General features: G+C 39.2%; 1 protein-coding gene across 1 annotated transcript in view; it reads right to left on the reverse strand.

Annotated features, from left to right (window-relative positions):
* The window catches only part of LOC126100858 (integrator complex subunit 10), a 132,027-nt gene that overhangs the window by 66,682 nt on the left and 38,362 nt on the right, over window positions 1-26,983 (reverse strand). The window contains exons 5-8 of the mRNA XM_049911526.1: window positions 16,585-16,666; window positions 11,614-11,741; window positions 5,992-6,098; window positions 5,751-5,902 (exon numbers count right to left, since the gene is read on the reverse strand). Coding sequence (XP_049767483.1) covers window positions 5,751-5,902; window positions 5,992-6,098; window positions 11,614-11,741; window positions 16,585-16,666 — 469 coding nt within the window. The remainder of the gene's footprint in view (window positions 1-5,750; window positions 5,903-5,991; window positions 6,099-11,613; window positions 11,742-16,584; window positions 16,667-26,983) is intronic.

The raw sequence follows: 26,983 nt of genomic DNA on the forward strand, positions 1-26,983 counted from the left end.
CTAAATCTACAAATGCTAGAAACGTAGGTATGCCTTTTCTTAATCTAGCTTCTGAAATAAGTCGTAGGGTCAGTATTGCCTCACGCGTTCCCATATTTCTACGGAATCCAAACTGATCTTCCCCAAGGTCGGCTTCTACCAGTTTTTCCATTCGTCTGTAAAGAATTCGTATTAGTATTTTGCAGCGGTGACTTATTAAACTGATAGTTCGGTAATTTTCACATCTGTCAACGCCTGCTTTCTTTGAGATTGGAATTATTATATTCTTCTTGAAGTCTGAGGGTATTTTGCCTGTCTCATACATTTTGCTCACGAGATGGTAGAGTTTTGTCAGGACTGTCTCTCCTGAGGCTGTCAGTTGTTCTGATGGAATGTTGTCTACTCTCGGGGCCTTGTTTCGACTCAGGTCTTTCAGTGCTCTATCAAACTCTTCACACAGTATCATATCTCCCATTTCATGTTCCTCTTCCATTTCTAACATTGCCCTCAAGTACATCGCCCTTGTAAAGACCCTCTATATAATCCTTCCACCTTTCTAATTTCCCTTCTTTGCTTAGAACTGGGTTCCCATCTGAGCTCTTGATATTCATACAAGTTGTTCTCTTTTCTCCAAAGGTCTCTTTAATTTTCCTGTAGGCAGTATCTATCTTACCCCTAGTGAGATTAGCCTCTGCATCCTTACATTTGTCCTCTAGCCATGCCTGCTTAGCCATTATGCACTTCCTGTCGATCTCATTTTTGAGACGTTTGTATTCCTTTCTGCCTACTTCATTTACTGCATTTTTATATTTTATCCTTTCATCAAGTAAATTCAATATTTCTTCTGTCACCCAAGGATTTCTACTAGCCCTCGTGTTTTTATCTATTTTATCCTCTGCTGCCTTCACTACTTCATCCCTCAAAGTTAGCCATTCTTCTTCTACTGTATTTCTTTCCCCCATTCTTGTCAATTGTTCCCTTATGCTCTCCCTGAAACTCTGTACAACCTCTGGTTCTTTCAGTTTATCCAGGTCCCATCTCCTTAAATTCCCACCTTTTTGCAGTTTCTTCAGTTTTAATCTACAGTTCATAACCAATAGATTGTGGTCAGAGTCCACATCTGCCCCTGGAAATGTCTTACAATTTAAAACCTGGTTCCTAAATCTCTGTTTACCATTATATAATCTATCTGATACCTTTTAGTATCTCCAGGGTTCTTCCATGTATACAACCTTCTTTTATGATTCTTGAACCAAGTGTTAGCTATGATTAAGTTGTGCTCTGTGCAAAATTCCACCAGGCAGCTTCCTCTTTCATTTCTTACCCCCAATCCATATTCACCTACTACGTTTCCTTCTCTCCCTTTTCCTACTACCGAATTCCAGTCACCCATGACTATTAAATTTTCGTCTCCCTTCACAATCTGAATAATTTCTTTTATTTCATCATACATTTTTTCAATTTCTTCATCATCTGCAGAGCTAGTTGGCATATATGCTTGTACTACTGTCGTAGGCGAGGGCTTCGTGTCTATCTTGGCCACAACAATGCGTTCGCTGTGCTGCCTGTAGTAGCTTACCCGCATTCCTATTGTTTTATTCATTATTAAACCTACTCCTGCATTACCCCTATTTGATTTTGTATTTATAACCCTGTATTCACCTGAGCAAAAGTCTTGTTCCTCCTGCCACCGAACTTCACTAATTCCTACTATATCTAACTTAAACCTATCCATTTCCCTTTTTAAATTTTCTAACCTACCTGCCCGATTAAGCGATCTGACATTCCACGCTCCGATCCGTAGAACGCCAGTTTTCTTTCTCCTGATAACGACGTCCTCCTGAGTAGTCCCCGCCCGGAGATCTGAATGGGGGACTATTTTACCTCTGGAATATTTTACTCAAGAGGACGCCATCATCATTTATCCATACAGTAAAGCTTCATGCCCTCGGGAAAAATTACGGGCATAGTTTCCCCTTGCTTTCAGCCGTTCGCAGTACCAGCACAGCAAGGCTGTTTTGGTTAGTGTTACAAGGCCAGATCAGTCAATCATCCAAGCTGTTGCCCCTGCAACTACTGAAAAGGCTGCTGCCCCTCTTCAGGAACCACAAATTTGTCTGGCCTCTCAACAGATACCCCTCTGTTGTGGTTGCACCTACGGTACGGCTATCTGTATCGCTGAGGCACGCAAGCCTCCCCACCAACGGCAAGGTCTATGGTTCATGGGGGGAGGAAGACAACTCATAAGAGGAGAAAAACTGGGTTTGACATCACACCTATTAACCGTGATCTTAATTTCTTAGGTAAAACATTCCCACTGAAGGCTAGAATGAAACCTCCAGTGTTCACCCTATCATACTAAGGTTCATCTGAATGTGATGAACAAAATGCGCTCCACACTATTCTAAGTTAGCGTGCAGTTCTTCATCTGTTTATAGCATTAAGTCTCAATAGAAGATGACACCTTGAATCCGGTTGAGTTTGTTATGAGGAGAGATAGTAACTGGAGCACCCTCGAGCTTGTCACAGGCCTGAAGTGCCTGCAATTGGTTGGTATTCAGAGTTTGCATCAGCAACGAACCATTTCTCATTTTCTCTACTGCAGCAACTTCTCCAAACTTATGGTCAATATTTTTCAGCAAGAAACAATTGGCTTCACTGTTGCAAGAGTATCTCTGTCTCTTGTGGAACATACCAAGAACCAGGTGAGCAATCCACTTTCCTTTCTCCTTGTCATCCCTTAGTGTAGCCAAAGACAGAAATGCCACGGGGTTGTAAGCCGCTGCATATAAAATCTTGTTTTCTACCTGCTGAGATGGTCACGTTTGACACAGTCACTAGTATGGGTGAGTTTAATCTGCTTCAATGCGGATCATTTGTCCTGATGCCACACACTCTGATCGGAAGCTCTCCCCGTGGGCACCAACCAACCCACCACGGCAAAGACTACCTGGCTTAGTAGCTATTGCCTGGAGTTCCAATGCTCTGGATTGGACAGGCACCTACTTCTCAGCATACATATGGAGATTAAAAATCAGACATCAGTAATGCAACCCTCTCATTGTCAGAGGATACAACCATGAGGGTGGATGATGACCCTCATGTGGTGGAATGGACTGGCTACCACACTTGATTTTGGATACAAACATAAATCCATTCAAATAACAGATGCAGAAGAGCACTGTGCATTGTGGATGGATGATGCATCATGCAAAACATCCTTCCCAAAGAGGTCCACGCATCTGTAAAATTTAGAGAAGTGAGGACAAAGCCTCAAAGGGAACCATAAGTAAGCAATGCAATAAGACTGAGGGAAAGGTTGTAAAATGAGCTAAAATTGATTGGTGGTCTAATAATAGCAAGTTGTCAATGTAAAAGCTTCATTATGTATAAGACTCCTATGAGAGGCAAGGAATTATCATGGGTCTCTTCTACTCCTGACACTGCAGGTGAAATTGTGAGAGGGCATCCTGAACATGGCTGGTCAGGGAGCTCAGTTTTTGCACCTCCTGCTTCTCTTTGCCCATGGCCCAACATCAACTGCATCATTACAATACACTGTACACTAACTTTTAGGGAAGTTCATCATAGTTTCTTTTTCCAAAACCAAGAACAATTACAGCAGGTTCCTTGTAACACGTGCCTTGTGTAGATGCCATTTTGACGGTTCGCTGCAGCTCTGCCATCTGTCGGCATTGTTTGAAAATTTGCACACACACAAAAAGTATCATTAAATACAGAGTACCTAAAATGAAGTTTTCCTATACATATTAACAGCTGTAAAACATTATTTACCGAATGACCCTCATAAAAACAGATTAGTGAGTAATGTAGCCAACTTTCTAAGAGATTCTTCAAAGGTAATGTTGTTAATTATTGCTCATCGTGTTTTCAGCCAAGCTCTTACTTTCTCCTCTGTGAATTAAGAGTACTGCAGTCTAAAATATCTTGCCAGATTAAAATTATGTGAAACATCAAGCACAGATCCAGAACCTTGCTTTTATAGACAACACATTTAGCAAACTGATCTATCAACTCATGACCCTATTCAAGGCTTCAATCTGCTAGTATCTTACTGCCAATTCAAGCTTTGAAACCAATTATGAGTTACACTTGAATATTGTGAGTTGTTAAGGGCATTTCTCATGAGAACAAGGGTTTGCATTCAAGTGTCAGTGCAGGAAACAGATGCAATCAGTCAGAAACAATTTGTTTGCCCTGCTGCTGAGAGCATCACAAAGGGCCTTTCAGTAAAAATACATTCACATCTGTATTACAGGATATGTACTTAACCCTTTCTGGCCCAGTGGTTTCAGTCTGAAACCATATTTTTATTTCACTTCCTTATCTGCCCCAGCCAGCCAGCACCGCACCTGGTGTCACGTTGCATCAGCACAGACAACTAGCTGCAGTAGCAAAATGATTGCTGAAAGTGGACCGCCTTTTCAGTGTAGTGTTGCACTGAGTACAGGGGTATGCACCACAGTCTTAATTACATACTTAATTTGCAACATCTCTACAACAGATGTTTGGAATTTCAGGTAGTGCTTTGATCTTATACTTCACATATTTTTATTGATAATTATAATAACTGGTTTCTTTTCTTACAAAGATGCTGGTGGTTTGATTCTGAAACACTGGGAGGTAATGACCTTCATGTAAACACTGGGAGGTAATGACCTTCATGTGCAGCCATTAAGATCATCATAACATCCCAGTGGCTTCAATTTGAAACCACCAACAATATTTCATTACGATGTTCAAGTTTTTATTGTTATTCAATCAAATTACTGGTTTTTGTGACAATAAAGCCAGATTTGGTTCCAGGGAGAATTCCAGTTTTGATGTAGCAGCCAAGATACCACAACAGTGGTTTGGCAAGATTGCACACTATTACAGTTTGATTCAGATTTCCACAATATTTAAAACAGTAGAACAGCATCTCAGAAATGTACAGATGGTTATCATGTAGAAACTTCATTCCCAGATATCGCAAAGGATTTCAATGCCTATATGTTCAAATCAATCTACAAGCTTCATAGGAAAAGCAAAAAGTGGTGGCACAGAATTTTCTGGCACTTTCTTGATGTCACTGCTGTAAATGCCTTCATCATTTATAATGAATATTGCAATCATAAGCAAATATGCTTGAAGTAATTCAGACTGTCTGTAACTAGTGGTCTAGTTGGAGCATCTTCATCAACTCCTACTCACACAAGAGGTCTCAAGATTCAACAGTACAGATTCAAGCCATTCGCTGCAACAGAAAAGCGCTTTCACAATGCATCCCATACGCTGGAAAGAGGACCATCTCAAATATGTGTGCACTGCAGTACTGCTAAAGGGCCACATCAAACAAGATCAGTGTGTAAAATATGCAACATGGGTACGTGTATAACAAAAACAAAGAATTGTTTCAACAAAAAAATATCACCATTAAACTCATCATAACAGCCCAGTGGTTTCACTTTGAAACCAAAATATTTTATTATGAAATTAAAATTTCACTGTTATTATATTGCATTATTGCTTTCTGTGACAATAAAGCTAGATTTTGAAAGCAATTGTTTAATTTTTCTTCTTATGTTAATTCACAGATCATAAAGGATTAAAACAAAGAGTATGTATTAGTTCTAAATGTAAAAAATAAGATGAATGTAGACTCAGTAGGCTGTAATAGCCCTCACTTATACTTTATGAGTGGAAGAACACCACTGTTACATTTAGCAATGACCAGTTATCCTACTTTTATGTACTTAGATGAATCATACCTGGATCCAACATCCCAACATACTCATGTAAGCAGTACAAGAAAAATGTTGTGGTGCAGTACAGCATCTGCTTATGGTTGGCATAATCGTCAGGAGTGAGGGGGTGGTCTGCACGAAACTGAACTATCTTCTGCCAGTAAATCTCTTTATTCCTGCATACACAGTAAGACAAATGCAGACTGCAGAATTTGAAATGAGACAATGGCTGCTGAGTTAAATGATAAATATTCACATTACTTACCAGAATACAGTACTTAATTCCCAGTTCAGTTTCTTGCCAGTCATCTCTTGTATGGCAAATAAGTTTTTCCATGGATCTTCAATTTTGCTCTCCAGTTCAGGCAAGTCCTGAAAATTATAGCACTGTAACATTGCTTACAGACACAAATACAACAAAAATGATACTGTTTTACATAATGTTTGATGTATATAAACTCTTTGTATAGGTTGCTTGGACAATCATTGTTTAAAAACTTGATTTAAAAAGGAATATTACAACAATAGGAATGCCAGAATGGGAAAAGTAGGATAGATAATTGTTCATCTGCAGCTGTTTGATACCTTCTGCACAGAATTAAGTGACAGCATAAAACTTTTGATATATTTTTTTTCCAGTTTTAGATTGATTGATTGGTTGGTTAGTTAGTTAATTCTCCCCCCCCCCCCCACCCCCCTCTCTCTCTCTCTCTCTCTCTCTCTCCCTCTCTCTGTGTGTGTGTGTGTGTGTGTGTGTGTGTGTGTGTGTGTGTGTGAACTGGAAATAGAGTGGTAACTTGAAAACACAAAATTTGCTATCCTGTTACTCATACGTATGCATCAAGGATCATTTATTTGCAAGCGAGTAGCTGCCTACTTTAGAAATTCGACGAACGAATTATAAATTAAAAAGTTTTTGTGCCAAATTTGTAAATGTATAGCTCATAGATATTGATACTTACGAAAGAAACTGTTTTACACGCCATGGAATGCATCACAATGAACATGGTAGGGAAAGATTAGCTGCGAATATTAACGATGTACTTGAACTGATATCTCATGATAACGAAAACAGACCTGTTATTGCAATGGAAGCTCCTTCACAGGGAAACTAATACGGCGGACCAATTCCTATGGAATTAGGCCCGAAAGAACTAACAAAGCGAGGGACCATAAATTTTCAGTACAAACTCACATCGGTGTAAACTTTGCCGACAGTTTAATAGATACTGTAAATTCTTTAGTCAGTAAAAATAGCTTCAGAACGCACTTAAACATACGTGGTGTGTTGGGAGAAATGATGAACAAACTATATGACTTAGAAATACTCTTAGGGCAAATTAATTCTGTAAAAGTCATATGTTTGAATGAACATTGGCTTAAATGGGACAATGTCAAGCTACTAAATTCACTCTCAGGATACAAGTTAGCATCGAGTTTTGCAGGAAAAAGGGGTATGGGGGATCATGTACATTAGTTGAACAGACACACAACTTCGAAGCCAAAACGACATTCGATTGTTTAAATGAGGTATTCGAAAGCTGGTGCATTGAGCTGTCTGAATACGGTTTACTAATCATAAGCATATATCATGTCCCGGAATATCGGGCTACTAGGCCATTTCTAGAGAAATTTGAAACTCTGCTAAGTAGGTTGCCGGTAGGGAAACCATATAAACACATTGTAATTTGCTCTGATTTTAATATAGATATAAGAGACGAAAACAGATTTGTTACCACCCTGAAGGATTTGTTGGCTACAAACGGCTTAACATTAAATTTTACTGGGTACACCAGGGTAACAGCCACTTCTGCCACAAGCATTGATAATATAGTGAGCAGCAAAAATTATGGGAATACACAAAAACATGTATTAGACTTAGGAATATCTGATCACTCAGCACTATTTATGTCATTGCCATACATAGACAAAACATATAGGCCCACAATGAACTTGGTCAGAAATTTCAGCCAGCCAAATATAAACACATTTATCTTGAAATTAAAGGAAACCCATTGGACCTTCAGCAACCATTGTTCAGTAAACAATAATTACAACACTTTCATATCTGAATTCAAGAACATTTTCAATGAATGCTTTCCCCTCATATCAACAAATGATAAATACAATAAAAGTAAGACATGGATTACGGAAGGTATCAGGATCTCTAGCATTAGAAAGAGGGAAATGCAGAAGGAAGCGAAAACCAACCGTGATGCTGAATTTATTAGGTAAAAAATCAAATACAAAAAAATATTTGATCGGGTAGTTAAACAAGCAAAACAATTGGCAAACAGTAAATATATAGCTAATGCCTTAAATAAATCAAAAGCAGTATGGCAGGTTGTCAAGAAAGAAACAGGTACTGAAGAAATAAAACATTTTAATTACAAACTAGAAATTGGTGGGAATACTGTTACTAACACTTGGCACATCTGTGAAGAATTTAATAAGTACTTCATAACCACAAACAAAATTCATAACTTCTTACTTCCACAAATAAGACCTGATGCAGTACTGCAGGAATCAAGAGAGTTTAAATTTACTGCAGTATCATGTCATGAAGTAGCTAACATCATACAATCCCTAAAAAATCTTAAATCTGTGGGCTGGGATGAAATTCCAACAAATATCATAAAGGCAGGAAGTGACAGCATTGCACCTCAACTCTGTAAAATAATAAACCAATCATTTGATGAGGGCTGCTTTCCAGACAGACTGAAATATGCTGAAGTCTGTCCAGTCTACAAAAAGGGAAAACAAGATGATTTAGTAAATTTCCGCCCAGTGTCTATACTCCCAGTTTTCTCTAAAACAGTTGAACGAATAGTATGTAATCAATTAGAAAAGTACAATACGGAAGGTAATATTATTCTCAATAACCAATATGGGTTTAGGAAGGCACGAAACACTTTACAAGCTGTAAATGAACTAATCTCCAAAGTAAGTAAATGCCTTGACAACAAACAAAGTGTATCTGGTATTTTTTGTGACCTCTCAAAGGCATTTGACACAGTAAACCATAAGCTACTGCTCCAAAAATTGGGTACCTATGGCTTCCATGGAAAATCTATAAGATGGTTTCATCTTATCTCAAAAACAGATACCAAAGGGTGGTGATACATCAAAAGGGAGAGAAAACTTGCTCTAGCTGGAAAGAAATTCAAGCAGGCGTGCCTCAGGGCTCGATATTAGGACCACTTCTGTTCTTATATTACATAAATGACATGCCTAGCAAAGTAAATACAGATACAATACTTTACGCAGATGACTCACCTGCTGTAGTCCGCTGCAAAAACACTGACAAATTAGTAAGGACCACGAAACAAACTCTACAAGAACTTTAACAATGGATAAAAGATAATGCTATGAAATTAAATCTTGAAAAAACCCATATCATACACTTCAGGACCAAACAAACTACTGAATGTATATCACAAATAGAATATTCAGGTAAAGAACTGACCACAGTTGATTCTCTAAAATTTCTTGGGATAACTTTAAATAAAAACTTGCAATGGACTGACCATGTGGACAGTTTACTGAAGAGATTAAATAGTTTAGTTTATGCAATGAGGGTACTACACAAAGTAACGGATTTAACAGTGAAGAAAACTGTATACCATGCATATTTCATGACACTTATAAGATATGGAATAATATTTTGGGGTGCTGAAAAGACAAACCTCCTTCGAATCTTCAAAAAAAATCAGAGCAATGATAGGAACCAATAGTAGACATTCATGCAAACCACTATTCAAAAGCCTGGACTTCATGACAATCCCTTCCATCTTCATCTTCATATATGAAATACTTCTCTTTGAACCGAAAAACTCACATCTGTTTGAAGGAAATACATTCACACATGCCTATGAAACTAGACATAAATTGAAATACATGCTACCTTGTCACTGACTCACAGTATATGAAAATACTCCATATTACATGGCTCTGAAGATCAGAAATAAGATAAGGTCAATATTTGGTGAATCCACATTGGGAACCATTGGCACATACCTAAAAAGTAAATGTTATTAGAGTCTAGAAGAATTTCTAAATGAATATAAAGCAATATTACAGTTTAGAAGAATTTATAAATAGGAATAGGGAGTAAAGATGCAAGTACAAATGGTATACTTTCGAAGCCATATAGATATAAAGTATACATGTTCACTTTATATTCATGTTTATATATAAATATAATAGAGGGAAACATTCCACGTGGTAAAAATATATATCTAAAAACAAAAATGATGAGACTTACCGAACAAAAGCGCTGGCAGGTCGATAGACACACAAACATACACACAAAATTCAAGCTTTCGCAACAAACGGTTGCTTCGTCAGGAAAGAGGGAAGGAGAGGGAAAGATGAAAGGATGTGGGTTTTAAGGGAGAGGGTAAGGAGTCATTCCAATCCCGGGAGCGGAAAGACTTACTTTAGGGGGAAAAAAGGACAGGTATACACTCGCACACACACACATATCCATCCGCATGTACACAGACACAAGCAGACAAATGTCTGCTTGTGTCTGTTTATATATAGAATTATATGGCGGTTTGTATCCCGTTCAGTACATCCATACTTCATATAGGTGTGTGAAGGCTATAGTAATGATTCGATGAGTTACGAAAAGATTTAAAATATAATGTTGTATTTTTATTATAATAAGCAATGTATGTATGACGTATTTCCTGTAGTATATAAAATACTGTAACAACTTAGGTTAAAGACTGACGAGTCACCAATGTTCTCAATCGAATGATTGTATAAAAACATGTTATGTGACAATAAAGTATCTTATCTTATGTTTTGCTATGATGTAGAAGAAAGGTTGCAAAAGTTCAAGAGACAAGATGAAAGCAATCGAGAAGATTATAGGAAACACAGCAAAACTTTTTAGCCCTCTCCCCTTTGCATTATGGCTACAATGAAGGATGAAACAAGTTTTACAATCATGTATATAAGTAATTAATTTCACATCATTCTTCTCTCAGTATAAACACATTTTCCATTACATCATGTAGCTCCTTCCACAAATGGATACACAATAAATGTGGTGGTGGTTTCTGGGTTGGGGCACTCCACAATGAGATTCTCAGTGTCCATACAAAAATTAGGAGAAATGAATGTGTTTACGATAAAAGAAAGAAAAAGCAATCTGACATAAAATTACACAGTCACACATCATGTAAGACAATGTTAAAAATGGTCAGATGTTCTAAAACTTTCAAGTAAAGCACATGTAAGACAAGAGGAAAACTAAAGTAGATTCACTGGAATATGTGGCTGGCTGATCACTTCTGCTGTCCTCTTGTCTGAATACAAAATACAGTCTACTTTTTATTCACCCTTCTTCCTTCCCCTTCAATCCTTCTGCCTGAAGAACGAGCTTTTTAACGATCCAATTAAATAATTTTATCAATAATTGATTGTTTTCATTGTTAGTCTACTGATATGTGGCGCACTGTGATCTGCACGCCACATGCACCACACATAGGAGGGTTCTCTCACCAGAGCATGAAGCCATGCACCACAGGGCTGTGTTCTATGTGAACATGAGTGAGGAGGCCCTCTTCCTGTCTGTGTGCTTGAAAGGAGGTTCACTATGGCCACACCGTAGACTTTACTGGACACACTGGACTCACAGTTTGACGAACACGCACAGGCATTTGCCTTACTCAAGTTCTGACTGTGCACATAATGGAAGCAAAAATCTTGTCAGTTTTAAACAGCGTATCACTGGCTTCATTTACAAGCAATTCTTTTTTTTTTTTTGTGATCTATAATACTGTACACAGTTTCTTTCCCAAGGTATTTGCTGTTGCTGAGCATATACTTGTTACACACAAATAAATTTCAATAAATTTACTCAAATGCTGATTACCGGTATTGACTTATTTGGTAGCATGAGGTAAGCCAGATAGAACTCAATAGACTTCTGCAGCATTCGGAAAAGATGTTTTGGAGGCAAATCAACTTGGCTGGTCCCAAGCAAAGGCAGCAGATCATAAACTGAAAAGCAAATACCAGATTCAATACATTATAACTGCATAAAAATTTACAAATAAAGAAACAACAAACAAGAAACAGCACATGTAATTACAGTTTACAATATATGACACATACAAATTGTTTCATGAGATGCCATGTCCTTACTCTCTAGAATAATGTATGCTTCAACACATGGTATGTTAAATCTTTGTGCTAATCTTTTCCAGTCACCCACCACCTGCACATTCCCACTATCCAGCCACAAAGGAGCAGACCTCTCAGCACTGGAACAACCGAGTCACATTCTCTGCTAGGGTTTAGACTACCTCTCGTCAAGCCCTGAAACACAAAACATCCTACCCACTATCCCTCCCACAGTAGTATTCCACTGCCCACTGAACCTATGCAGTATCCTTGTCCATCCTTAAACCACCCCTGCTCCCAACCCCTTGCGTCATGGGTCATATCTCTGCAATAAAACTAGATGCAAGAAGTCTTCCACACATCCTTCCACCACCACCACCTACTCCATTCTGGTCACGGGCACAACCTATCCTATCAAAGGCAGGGCTACCAGGGAAAGCAATTGTGTGATCTACAAACAAAGCTGCAACCACTGTGTTGCTTCCTATGTGGGCTGTCTGTCTGCACGAATGGCCACTGAAAAACTGTGGTCACAAGGCAGCTGGATCACCAATTTGCTGAACATGCTGCCCAACACAATATGATTCGCTTCATTTACTGCTTCGCAGGTCGAGCCATCTGGTTCCTTCTTACCAACACCAGCAGTACACTGCCTTCTATTCTACCAATGCACATGCTTGTCTTTTCCCCCTCCTCTACTTCTCACCTTTTCCACCTCCCGCCTCCCAAATAAAGCATTCTAACTGCACTTAGCAGCCCTACCGTGTCCCCACGACATCCCTGCATGCTCCCACAAGCAGCAGTACATCCCCAAACCTACCCTGCTATCCCTTCTCCTCACCACCATAGCATCCTCCTTAACCTCACTACAAACACAGACTGCTTCATCCATTCACATATCAAGCACATTTGCTATACACAGTATTGTGTCAGTGACCAAAGACAGTCATCTCATGTGTGTGTGTGTGTGTGTGTGTGTGTGTGTGTGTGTGTGTGTGTGTGTGTGGGAGGGCGGGGAGGGTGGGGGGGGGGGGAGAGGGCCATGCGCGCGCATGCACGCAGTTGCGCATGTGCTTTGTGCTGGTGTGATTGTGTGTGTGTTTCCTAGTTTAGAAGAAGGTCTTTTGGTTGAAAACTCAGAATATATAGCAGTCTCTTTGCTTTGCCTGTCTACGGCTCAACATCTCCTCTATATGGAGAGCAGCAACCTAGTCTTTTCAAAATACTACCATTACAGTGGTGCATATGTTAATTGTGGTGCATATGTTAATTATCGTTTTATGTTTTGTTGATATTAAACTACCACCTAGCCCAGGACATCCCCCCCTCCCCCATATTTCATTTATTCCTGTTGACCTATCATTTCTGTGATCTTTCACACGATATTTTCCCTTCAAACAATGGAAAATCCAGGATGGAATAAAATAATATTAAGAAAAGGAAAGCTGCTACTCACCATATAGCGGAGATGCTGAGTCACAGATAGACACAACAGAAAGACTGTTCCAAATAAAGCTTTCAGTTGTTAAGGCCTTCACCAACAGTAGACAGTCATACGTGCACAAACCCGTGCACCCACCCACCCACACACACACACACACACACACACACACACACACACACACACACGACTGCAGTCTCAGGCAACTGAAACCACACTGCGAGCAGCAGCACCAGTGCATGATTGTGAAGTACTGCAGGTCAGACGGTGAGCAGGGAAGAGGTGGGGGGGAGGGGGGAATTAGTGGAAAAGAAGAGAAATAAAAAGACTGGTTGTGATGGTGGAATGACGGCTGCGTAGTGCTGGAATGAGAACAGGTAAGGGGCTGGATGGATGACAGTGACCGACAAAGATTGAGGCCAGGTGGGTTACAGGAATGTAGGATGTATTGCAGGGAAAGTTCCCACCTGCACAATTCAGATAAGCTGATGTTGGGTAGGATCCATATCACACAGGCTCTAAAGCAGTCATTGAAATGAAGGATATCATGTTTGGCAGTGTGTCCCATACATCCACAGCTGCAACCACTGTGCTGCGTTCTATGTAATCATGACAACCAACAAGCTGCAAGTCCGCATGAATGGCCACCGACAATCTGTGCCCAAGAAGCAAGTGGATCACCCTGTTGCTGAACATGCTGCCAAACATGATATTCTTCATTTCAGTGACTGCTTCACAGCTGGTGCCATATGGATCCTACCCACCAACACCAGCTTTTCTGAATTGCGCAGGTGGAAACTTTCCCTGCAATACATCCTACGTTCCTGTAACCCTCCTGGCCTCAATCTTTGTTAGTCACTGTGCTCACCCACCCAGCCCCTTCCCTGTTCCCATTTCAGCACTACACAGTCGTCATTACACCAGCACACCCAGTCTTTTTATTTCTCTCCTTTTCCACTTCTCCCCCCCCCCCCACCACCTCCACCTCTCCCCTGCTCACCGTCTGGCCTGCAGCACTTCACTGTCTGCCACCCCCAGCATATTATCGCTCCCCCTCCCTGCTGAAGACTCCTCCTTACCTCCACCCAGTCACCACTCCCATCATGCATTCGTGCTGCTGCTCACAGTGTGGTTTCAGTTGCCTGAGACTGCAGTTGTGTGTGTGTGTGTGTGTGTGTGTGTGTGTGTGTGTGTGTGTGCGCGCGTGCGCGTGTGCACACGTCTATGAGTGTCTAGTGTTGACTAAGGCCATAATGGCTGGAAGTTTTAATTGTGAGAGTCTTTTTGTTGTGCCTATCTGAAACTCAGCATCTCCACTATATGGTGAATATCAACCTTCCTTGTCATAATATTATTAATGTTAATCTCCTGTGTTGTATGGCTGTTCAATGTGGGAAATAACAGTCATAATGTGTAAACACTGTTGGCACTTTCTTTAAATGGTCATGTGGTCCTTTTAAATGTCCTATGATCCATGTTAACAAAGAAACACAATATGTGATTGTTTCAGAGCAATTGTAAAGCAATACTCTATCACATAAAGTTCCTGCACTTTTCTTGATAGAAATTCTCTTAAGTGAAGTTACAGAGTGAGACAAACATAAATTACCTTTGAATGACTTTAAAGGGCAGTTAAAAAACTGTAATGTTTGCTGATGACACAATCACTTAAATTATGGGCTCAAATTTTACCATAGTAGATGCAGTTCAGATGACAGCTGAACACACCTACAAGTTGCTTAACGCTAACAGTTTTAGTCTTAATTTCACAAACATTCATATTAAATAACAGAAAGTCCAAGAAGGAATAATCTTAGCACATAAAGATATTGCCCAAGTGTTAGTCAGTTACTTTCATGCTCCATGGATCATTTGTATGATAAATAATAATGACACAGGACAGGTCATTTTGTTTATAAGTTGTTCCTGTGTGAATGTCAGTGAGTTTTTGCTTCTGCATAAGAACTTTGTGCATAAGCTGAAATATTTCTAGCATTCTTTTTCATTGCGCCTGTCTGCAACTAATACCTATACTATTCAATGAGTAGCAAGGGCACGTTATGCAGTTTCACATAACTATTAATGGTCTCTCAACACCACAAGCAGATAATAATGGTCATACACTGAATGAAATACAGCATGTAAAATTTCTTGGTGACTAGCTGTATAACAAGATCAGTGCTGCATGTTATGCCATTAGAAGCATATATCATTGTGTTGACATAAAGACAGGAGTGTTAGATTATTTGTGATATTTTCATTCGCTGCTGTGCTATGGAATCATATTATGGGGCAGTGTACCTAAAATAAATAAAATGTTTCTTCACTAAAAGTGAGCAATGAGAGTTTTGTGTAACATAGGTAACCATACATCTTGCAGAAGCTTTTTTTAAGGATCTTGGAATTCTTACATTCATTTCCCAATTTATTTGCTCCTTAATGGTTTCTGTTGTTTACAATAAAAAATACATTTCAGTTGAACTGTGATTTACACAATCACAATGAGGATGCAAAAATAATTTTCATACAGACTTAAGCTCCTCTTCTGGGGTGCAGAACGGAGTTGTATACTCTTATGGAAAGATAAATAATAAGCTTCCACCCAAGATACAGCAAGAAATTGGGGATTCCTAAAACTTCAAAGGAAGATTAAAAAGATGTGTTATTATGCAATTATATCAATATCTACATTCAAGAACTGGAAAGGTCTGTTAGCTACATGGGGAGTAGTGGTATATATTGAAAATCTGCATAAGAATTAGCAATGTATTGTAAATAATAACACTGACTTTGAAAAATTCCATTGCAACAAAGTAATATGAAGCTACCAATAGCAGGTAAACAGCAGCTATGTAGTATAATTGTGGAGGCAGCACATTATTTAAGTAACAGCTTTCTTTCTAATTTACTCGAAACTAAATCTGGCTGTCATAGGCATGAACAGCATTAAGCAGTATAGTGACAGTTTGCTGTTGATAGAGTATACAGATCAAGGTCCTATGATTTTCTTATCTTTTGTTAACATATACCTTGACTCATCCCACATCCCTGAAGGTTATCCTTCTAGTTGGGATCTATGGAGAACAATGAACGAATGAATGAATGAATAAATGAATGCAAACACAACACAAGACATACAAAAGAACAAGCAGATCAAGGACAGTATTTAATGTACAGTTACACTGAACAAGTGGATCAAGGACGGTATTTAATGTACAGTTTCACTGAATCTAGTAATTACTTTAGCACTGAATTACAAGAGAAAATTGTAAGTCATACCAAGGAGCTTCCTGTAACAGTTCACAGCATTCTGGTAATGACAATGCTTCTCTGCGGTCATCAATGTCTCCACAAGTTTAGGCTAAGGGGGAAAAAAACAAAAAATTCTGCTCTTTAACATGTTCTTGTCAAAGAAAATGTTACTGAACCTCTCAGGTTAAAGTGTCAGATGTGTTAATGAAACACATCATCACTGTTTTTGCCTGAAGATCATAAACAAGCACTCTACTGAAACAGTGAAATGTTTCTGTGACGCCATCTGACATTACACCCAAGAGCCTCACCAATAGAGTGGTACAAATTAAACAACTGTAAAGATGCGCTTCTAATAACTGTGTGGACACATTAATCAGGAAGCCAAGTAGGAAGTCAAATGATGGACCTATTATTGCAATGGGTGTTTACATTAACACATCAATATGGTGCACAAAGTAAAAAATAAGCTTTCAAAAGACATTTCCACTTATCTGACAAACATCACCCCCCCCCCTCCCAAATCTCTCTCTCTCTCTATCTCTCTCTCTCTCTCTCTCTCTCACACACACACACACACACACACACACACACACACACCTACCTTATGGGCAGTAACCTTCTGTTTATGTGCTTATCCACACCTCTACTTTTCTTTTATATAGTAAGTGGTTGTCTATGCTCCTTGAACTTATTACCCATCCACCTTTCCCTCTTTTGTGAAAATATTCTAAACCATCTTAGAAAAAAAACTTATTTCAACACGGGAAAACTTTACACACTGTCAATAATGCAGGTTATTTTAATTAACAGTGTACAAATTTCACAAAAACTTTAACACTTACATAAGAATTTCAAAGGAGTAATTGCCTTGATAAATAAACTGCCTGTTGGCTTCTGTCTCGGGTTCTTTGGCCAACATTTGATTCAAGATTTTTCTGACGTTTCACCAGCACAAGTGGCTGGCATTGTCAAAGCTTCACCTTCTGTTGCTGGTGTTGGACTGGAGTCAAGCTTGCAGCTGCAGGTTATATGCAGCTGGCACGCCATGTCCAAGGACTTTTCCAAGGACATTTCCAGTGTGGTTCTCACCTGACTATCTGCAGTGGTCATTCGCTGCAGCACGGGAAGCCAGGAACCATTCACCTTGAGGCTTTCTTCTTTAAGCTGTTCTCATATTTTTATAGTTTTTCTGAACAAGCAAGTGTGAAGCTCTTCTGTACAGAGCAGGAACTTCCATGTCAGTGAATTCTACTGTGGTCCATCTCACACAGCGCATGTTCCACCACGGCCAGTTCCTCCACCTGCCACAACCTGCAATGCTGCTTATGTTGGAGATTCTGGTACTGATTGATCATCCAGTCATTCCAATATAGATTTTTCCGCATGTACATGGTATGTGGTATATTCCTGATATTGCAAGTGGGTCCCTTTTTTCCTTTGCTGATCTGAGATGCTTTTTGATCTTCTTTGCCAGTTTATAAACGGTCTTTACACCGTATTTGTGCAATATGAAGCCAATTCTGTCCATTAGTCTGGGAATGTATCACAGGAAGGCCGTACACAATATTTCTTTTTCTGGTGTATCACTTCAACAAGTTTTTTTTTTTTGTGACACTTCTTGTGTAACTAGTATAATATCTATTGCTCATCAGAATGCTTTCCAGCTGCTGCATTTTGTGTCTGAGTTGATTTGGCTCACAGTTGTTGTTGTTGTTGTTGTTGTTGTTGTGGTCTTCAGTCCTGAGATTGGTTTGATGCAGCTCTCCATGCTACTCTATCCTGTGCAAGCTTCTTCATCTCCCAGTACCTACTGCAACCTACATCCTTCTGAATCTGCTTCGTGTATTCATCTCTTGGTCTCCCCCTACGATTTTTACCCTCCACGCTGCCCTCCAATACTAAATTGGTGATCCCTTGATGCCTCAGAACATGTCCTACCAAACGATCCCTTCTTCTGGTCAAGTTGTGCCACAAACTCCTCTTCTCCCCAATCCTATTCAGTACCTCCTCATTAGTTATGTGATCTACCCATCTAATCTTCAGCATTCTTCTGTAGCACCACATTTCGAAATTTTCTATTCTCTTCTTGTCCAAACTATTTATCGTCCATGTTTCACTTCCATACATGGCTACACTCCATACAAATACTTTCAGAAATGACTTCCTGACACTTAAATCTATACTCGATGTTAACAAATTTCTCTTCTTCAGAAACGCTTTCCTTGCCATTGCCAGTCAACATTTTATATCCTCTCTACTTTGACCATCATCAGTTATTTTGCTCCCAAAATAGCAAAACTCCTTTACTACTTTAAGTGTCTCATTTCCTAATCTAATACCCTAAACATCACCCGACTTAATTCGACTGCATTCCATTATCCTTGTTTTGCTTTTGTTGATGTTCATCTTATATCCTCCCTTCAAGACACCATCCATTCTGTTCAACTGCTCTTCCAAGTCCTTTGCTGTCTCTGACAGAATTACAATGTCATCGGCGAACCTCCAAGTTTTTATTTCTTCTCCATGGATTTTAATACCTACTCCGAATTTTTCTTTTGTTTCCTTTACTGCTTGCTCAATATACAGATTGAATAACATTGGGGAGAGGCTACAACCCTGTCTTACTCCCTTCCCAACCACTGCTTCCCTTTCATGTCCCTCGACTCTTATAACTGCCATCTGGTTTCTGTACAAATTGTAAATAGCCTTTCGCTCCCTGTATTTCACCCCTGCCACCTTTAGAATTTGAAAGAGAGTATTCCAGTCAACATTGTTAAAAGCTTTCTCTAAGTCTACAAATGCTAGAAACGTAGGTTTGCCTTTCCTTAATCTTTCTTCTAAGATAAGTCGTAAGGTCAGTATTGCCTCACGTGTTCCAGTATTTCTACGGAATCCAAACTGATCTTCCCCGAGGTCGGCTTCTACTAGTTTTTCCATTTGTCTGTTAAGAATTCGTGTTAATATTTTGCAGCTGTGGCTTATTAAACTGATTGTTCGGTAATTCTCACATCTGTCAACACCTGCTTTCTTTGGGATTGGAATTATTCTTCTTGAAGTCTGAGGGTATTTCGCCTGTTTCATACATCTTGCTCACCAGATGGTAGAGTTTTGTCAGGACTGGCTCTCCCAAGGCCGTCAGTATTTCCAATGGAATGTTATCTACTCCGGGGGCCTTGTTTCGACTCAGGTCTTTCAGTGCTCTGTCAAACTCTTCACGCAGTATCGTATCTCCCATTTCATCTTCATCTACATCCTCTTCCATTTCCATAATATTGTCCTCAAGTACATCGCCCTCGTGTAGACCCTCTATATACTCCTTCCACCTTTCTGCTTTTCCCTTCTTTGCTTAGAACTGGGTTTCCATCTGAGCTCTTGATGTTCATACAAGTGGTTCTCTTATCTCCAAAGGTCTCTTTAATTTTCCTGTAGGCAGTATCTATCTTACCCCTAGTGAGATAAGCCTCTACATCCTTACATTTGTCCTATAGCCATCCCTGCTTAGCCATTTTGCACTTCCTGTTGATCTCATTTTTGAGACGTTTGTATTCCTTTTTGCCTGCTTCATTTACTGCATTTTTATATTTTCTCCTTTCATCAATTAAATTCAATATTTCTTCTGTTACCCAAGGATTTCTTCTAGCCCTCGTCTTTTTACCTACTTGATCCTCTGCTGCCTTCACTACTTCATTCCTCAAAGCTACCCATTCTTCTTCTACTCTATTTCTTTCCCCCATTCCTGTCAATTGTTCCCTGAAACTCTGTACAACCTCTGGTTCTTTCAGTTTATCCAGCTCCCATCTCCTTAAATTCCCACCTTTTTGCAGTTTCTTCAGTTTTAATCTACAGGTCATAACCAATAGATTGTGGTCAGAGTCCACATCTGCCCCTGGAAATGTCTTACAATTTAAAACCTGGTTCCTAAATCTCTGTCTTACCATTATATAATCTATCTGATACCTTTTAGTATCTCCAGGGTTCTTCCATGTATACAACCTTCTATCATGATTCTTAAACCAAGTGTTAGCTATGATTAAGTTGTGCTCTGTGCAAAATTCCACCAGGCGGCTTCCTCTTTCATCTCTTAGCCCCAATCCATATTCACCTACTACGTTTCCTTCTCTCCCTTTTCCTACAGTCGAATTCCAGTCACCCAAGACTATTAAATTTTCATCTCCCTTCACTATCTGAATAATTTCTTTTATTTCATCATACATTTCTTCGTCATCTGCAGAGCTAGTTGGCATATAAACTTGTACTACTGTAGTAGGTGTGGGCTTCGTATCTATCTTGGCCACAATAATGTGTTCACTATGCTGTTTGTAGTAGCTTACCCGCGTTCCTATTTTCCTATTCATTATTAAACCTACTCCTGCATTACCCCTATTTGACTTTGTGTTTATAACCCTGTATCACCTGACCAGAAGTCTTGTTCCTCCTGCCACCGAACTTCACTAATTCCCACTATATCTAACTTAAACCTATCCATTTCCCTTTTTAAATTTTCTATTCTACCTGCCCGATTAAGGGATCTGACATTCCATGCTCCAATCTGTAGAACGCCAGTTTTCTTTCACCTGATAACGACATCCTCTTGAGTAGTCCCCGGTTGGAGATCCGAATGGGGGACTATTTTACCTCCGGAATATTTTACCCTAGAGGACGCCATCATCATTTAATCATACAGTAAAGCTGCATGCCCTCGGGAAAAATTACGGCCGTAGTTTCCCCTTGCTTTCAGTTAACAAATTGAAATAACATCACTATAGGCATCATCAAAACATTGTTGAGTTTTACTCTTTAGCAGAATCATGTATTTTACAACATATGTGAGCTGCAGCACCTCAGATGCGAGACGCAACAACTGGAAAGCATTCTGATGAGAAATGGATACTCCACCTGTTACATAAAAAGTGTCACAAAATCAAAAACTCGGCAAAGCAACACATCAGAAAAAAAAGGTCACTTAAGGCCTTTCTGCCATACGTTCCCTGAGTGACAGACAAAATTGGCTGCATACTGTGCAAACGAGGAGTAAAGGCTATTTACAAACTGACACATAAGAGTAAAGAGTGTCTCAGTTTCGGAAAGGTAAATACGGACCTACTTGCAATGTCGGGAATATACCACATACCATGTACATGCAGAAAAGTCTATTTTGGAATGACTGGACAATCAATCAATACCAGAATCACCGAACACAAGTGGCATTGCAGGTTGGGGAAGGTGGAAAAATTAGCCGTGGTGGAACATGTGCTGTGTGAGACAGACCACATAGTAAAATTCACTGGCATGGAAGTTCTTGCTGTAGAGAACTCCTATCACACACTCTTGTTCAGAGAAGCTATAGAAATACACAAATATGAGAACAGCTTCCGCAGGAAAGAAGAAAGCCTGAATGTGAATGGTCCCTGGATTTCCATGTTGCAGCGATTGACTGCTGCAGGTAGTAAGAGGGGAGCCACCCTGGACTTGTCCACAAAAAACCTCTTGGACGTTTGCGTGCCATGTACATATAAACTGCAGCTGCGACCTTGACTCCAATACACTACCAGCACTGGAGAGTGAAGCTTTGACAATGCCAAGCACTTGTGTTGGCGAAATGTTAGAAGAATCATCAAACAAAGATCAGTCAAAGAACTCAAGATAGAAGCCAACAAGCAGTTTGTTAACAAGTAGCCATGAAAGTCTTGGCAATTTTGTGCCTTAAATAAAATTCAACATCCATAAACATTTAACAAACTGGGATAACATTATACATCCCTCAAAAAAACACTGTTCAGTTTTACTCTTTAGCAGAAACATGCAATTTGTTAAGTAGACAGTTAACTAACGAAAGATAAATTATTTCTGAAGTGAAAGACAAATCAGAACATTAAGGCTAAAAGAAATATTAAAATGAACAGGAAAAAATAATTTAAGGTGAGAGTTTGATTAATAATTGTATAAAAACTAGTAACCTCATTCTGAGACAGTGAAGCAGTGAGGAAAATATTGGAATGTCCAACATGTTATGTAAGACATGATGCAGATTCAAGCAGTTGTTCAAAGATTATAATTAACAATTCACTCTTTACCCAGTTTATTGACCAGAATTTCTTTAAATTTCCAAAAATATCAGTGAAGTACTCAAAACAGTCTTCTTTGTAAAAGCAATTGGTGTTTTCTTTCTTGAAATGTGATTAATTCAACTTCATTTCCCTTGTTACTAAACAACCTAGTACTGACACACTAAAAGTTACGACATATTCTAACCAAATTAAGCTTACGCATCCTCCTACTCTACTACAGGCCATTAACTGATCTCACAAGTAATTTGATTTAAAACATAGTCCATGACATGTAAAATGTTTAGTAGTGACAATCAAAGTAATCTACAGGAGCAAAGAGAAACTTTCTCAGCTTCATAATAAAAGATAATGATTTTTAGTTATCAAATACACTCATTTTTTACTGTAAGCTCCTTTCAGATCAATGCACTTTGTGAAAAATCTCTCAGGCAAGTAGAGTCCATCGCTGGAGGAAGATTCTGACAGGGCTGCCAAAAACCCATATATAAGGTGATCCACAATTGTGGACTTCAAGGTTTACCAGTGGAATCTACACTAAAATGTAAACTAAAAGTTTCTCTACAACTTATTGCCAGGAATACTTAGTAACAGAACGAGACTGTCGCGTATATACCGTGAATAAATTCTTCTCAGCTAACAATTCATATCATTTCAAATGAAGAATTTATTTTATCTGAAATTAAGTTGCTTGTGAACCGAAAAGAGGTTTTTCTTTTTTTTTTTTTTTTTTCCTCTCTCCCCCCCCCCCCCCCCCCCTCCCCAGGAATGCTGCCACCACAAAAGACTCCAAGGATGTGGAGGTACATTATTCATCATACTAAGAGATTACATGTGACACTGACAGGATGCTAAATTTTCTACAGCAGATATCAAAAGTGTCCGTCATTGCATTCAGAAAACAGCTCTGTTCTTTTAAATCATAACTGACAGACATGTTACAAAATCTTTGGCATATCCTGGACTGTATTTGCAACAGCTTCTATTACATTTCACAGATTTTCTCTTATATTACATCACTGGGAGGACACTAGGTCTTTCATGTGGCCCCATATCCAGAAGTCACAGAGTGTGAGATCAGGAGAACATGATGGTCATATAACAGGTTACATTCAATCCACCTTCCGAGATAATGATCACTCAAATATCGAGCCACGGCAGGCTGATTATGTACATAGGCTCCATAATGTAGCAACCACACGTTCTATCATATTGCCGCCAGTGCAACATCCTCCAATACACCAGAAAGAAATGTCTGAAGATACTGCAAGTAGTAGACACCTCATAGTCATCCAGGCAGTTCAAACTTTCCAAACAGCTATCACCAATGATTAGTGCCTGAACACTGATGAACAGCTGATGCTGGGAATTTACCTCCAAGATAGCGTGTGGATTTTTGTCAGTGCAAACATGGTAACTGTTTTGACTGAAAATGCCATTTCTGGTGAATGTTGCTGCATCCACTGCCAGTACTCTACTGAGGAATTATTGATCTGTGGTGTGTTGGTTCAGCAGCAAATCAAAATGTTGTACGGCATTGAAAATCAGGATTTGGATTCATTGCACATGGAAGGGATACAGTAATTGTTCATTTACTGTTATCTACACAGACTGCTGTGACAATTGAGGTATGCATCTAATCTCAAAGTACTGGTAATCAGTCAGAGTTCCACAAAATGCAGAGATTCTCCCTCAACTGCAACTGTCCTGTGACACTGCAGCCTAGCAGCATTGACTATTACAGGTGCACAGTGACCTATGCCTCTCTCAAACACAAATGTTCTTGGAGTGGGATATCGTCTGCCAGGTAAATGGGCAGCATACATACATACTGACATACATGCAACAGCAGCAGAATTCTGATGTTCCTAACTGTAAATCAAAGCGACATCAGTCAATTCAACATTTCCATATCCATCATCTTCTGTCAACCACAGCAACTAACTGAATGTTAACAGTATATGCCAATGTACTGCAGCTGTGTGTTGCATTAATGTACATAGTACCAATGACAAGGCCATACATTAAAACACGGTGTTTCCAGCAATAACTTATAATGACACTTTCAGATCATTTTCAGTGTGGATCTCACTCTTAATCTTTGTAGGCAATAACAACAGATCACTCTGTAAAGTAGTCATAATGTCTTTATTGGTCAAATTACTTATGCTTTCCAACTACAAATTTCTTTGGGTGTAGAAATAGGTGCAAGACAGAATGTACCAAAAATGGTGAACAAAGTGGATATTCCAACAATCTGTACATCAAATACCCTGAGTTTGCCGAAACACCCTTGTCAGGATATGAATTGTCCGGTCTGTTATCACAATGTTTTTCCTCTAGTTGATCCAGAAGACTTGCATAGCATATGCCAGCTAATTTGTTAATAATTCTATGTTTATAAAAACAAAGAACAGATTTTTCATACCAGAAAATGCTGGTTATAGAGATTGGAAATTTTCCTGTGAATGTATAATTTCATTTCTTCTCAAGTGTTCTGTTTAATTAAATTTTTGGCAATGGGGCTTGCGTCATCTTCAGACTGCTAAGGAATTATGGGCTGGTCCACTGGTGTGGACTTCTACACAATTACTGTTTCCCCTGGGGCAGTGCTATGGAGAATTAATTGCTACCATATGCTTTCACTAGAGTCATATCCTCGTTTGTGTTGTGACCTCAGTATTCCGAGGTCTCCGTCTTTAGCGGAAGCTGATAAACAATGACAGTAGATTATGTTGCAATGAGGTACGAGATCGAGTGTTTGGCTTACTGATAGTCCAGAGAGAAGTCAAATGTGAACTGAGTGAAGTCACAGCAACAACAAATCTTCAGAGTAGGGATCCATTCCCTCATCACAAGGCACCTGCCACCTGTGTGCTGACAGAATATCCTTTCCGGTACATGAGATTAACTTCACCTTTGTTGCAGGACCGTAAGCTTCAACCCATTGCTTTGACTGCTCTTTCACATGTGATGTGAAGTAATGGACTCATGTTTCATATGCAGCAATACATTGGTGCACAAAACCAATTGGGTTCTTTTTAAAATGGTACAATTTTTCCTGAGAAACTGATTTTTCATTTGCTCACTGTCAGCAATAATTAACAATGCATTCACTTTGCACAAAGATTCCTCATAGTTCACATAAAATAGACCATACTATTTCTTCTGATATCTCTACAGTGTCATGCATTTCATATACCTTTAATTGCCTTTTCTCCCCTACCATATAAAGCACTTTCTTGGTGTTTTGATCCGTGGTTGCCATTTTGGGACACTGTTTGTATGAATCAACTACAAGATTAGTATAACATACAATGTCTGCCAAAAAAAAAAAAAAAAAAAAAAAAAAAAAAAAAAAAAAAAAAAAAAAAAAAAACAGAAGACAAGGTTAGATGTTAATGTAACTTTGTACACATACACACCATTGGTGCATATGTAAATGATTGAGAGTTTCAACTGTAACAGGTAGAATGGTCACCAGAATGCATTAGTTTTGTTCATGTTTAGTATTGTTGCCAGCCAGGTAGATTATATAAGAGGCGTGAACAGTGTCAGAAGTTGTGTGAGCACTGTAGACATCAAGATGCTGCATACTCGTATGAGACAGCATTATGAGCACCTGACAGAGTTTGAAAGACGTATCACTGAAGGTCCCCCTTTTGGATGTGACAGCATTATGTTGGACTGCACAAAAACATGAGGGCAGGCATACTCTTCATCAAGGTCCTGGTAGATTTTGTCGGAGCGACACAGGGAAGGATCGCTGTACTGTGCACCTAGCACATTGTAATCACTTCACATCTGTGCCGGCATCTGAGTACAAGTAATGGGCTCCCTGAAACATTCTGTGTCATCCCACATCATTGACTGCAGTTAGCAGCAGCTGGACTAGGGAATCACCATTCTATGCGGAGGCTGCCATTAACACTTTTCAGAAGCATATACTGTACAAGGGGATGTCACACCAGCTATCCTGCCCAGTAGCAAACACAAAGACAAAGAATGAAATGTAAGTAATTCTGTAACTTCAATAACATAAATGCATGCTTACTAAATTCTGAGTTGACTGATACTATGTGCACACTATGTGCACATGTCAGCTAATTAATTTAAATGCTTTCAAATTAAATTAATGATTTTATATACCAAGATTAATTTTCTCCAGCCAAGAGACCCCACCAATACCTTGCCTGCTTAGAGGACTATAGCTTTGATAGGACACAGTACTTTTCTCATTCTTCAATTAGTTAATCTAATACATGGCAAAAATGCTCAGAATTTGTAGGCTCTGCATTCAAAATTAAGCAATTGCCATGCCAACATTTAGGAACACCAACTGTTTGCATTTTTGGAGA

Source organism: Schistocerca cancellata, chromosome 9 (assembly GCF_023864275.1).
Source record: "Schistocerca cancellata isolate TAMUIC-IGC-003103 chromosome 9, iqSchCanc2.1, whole genome shotgun sequence".
In the NCBI taxonomy this organism is placed as follows: domain Eukaryota; kingdom Metazoa; phylum Arthropoda; class Insecta; order Orthoptera; family Acrididae; genus Schistocerca; species Schistocerca cancellata.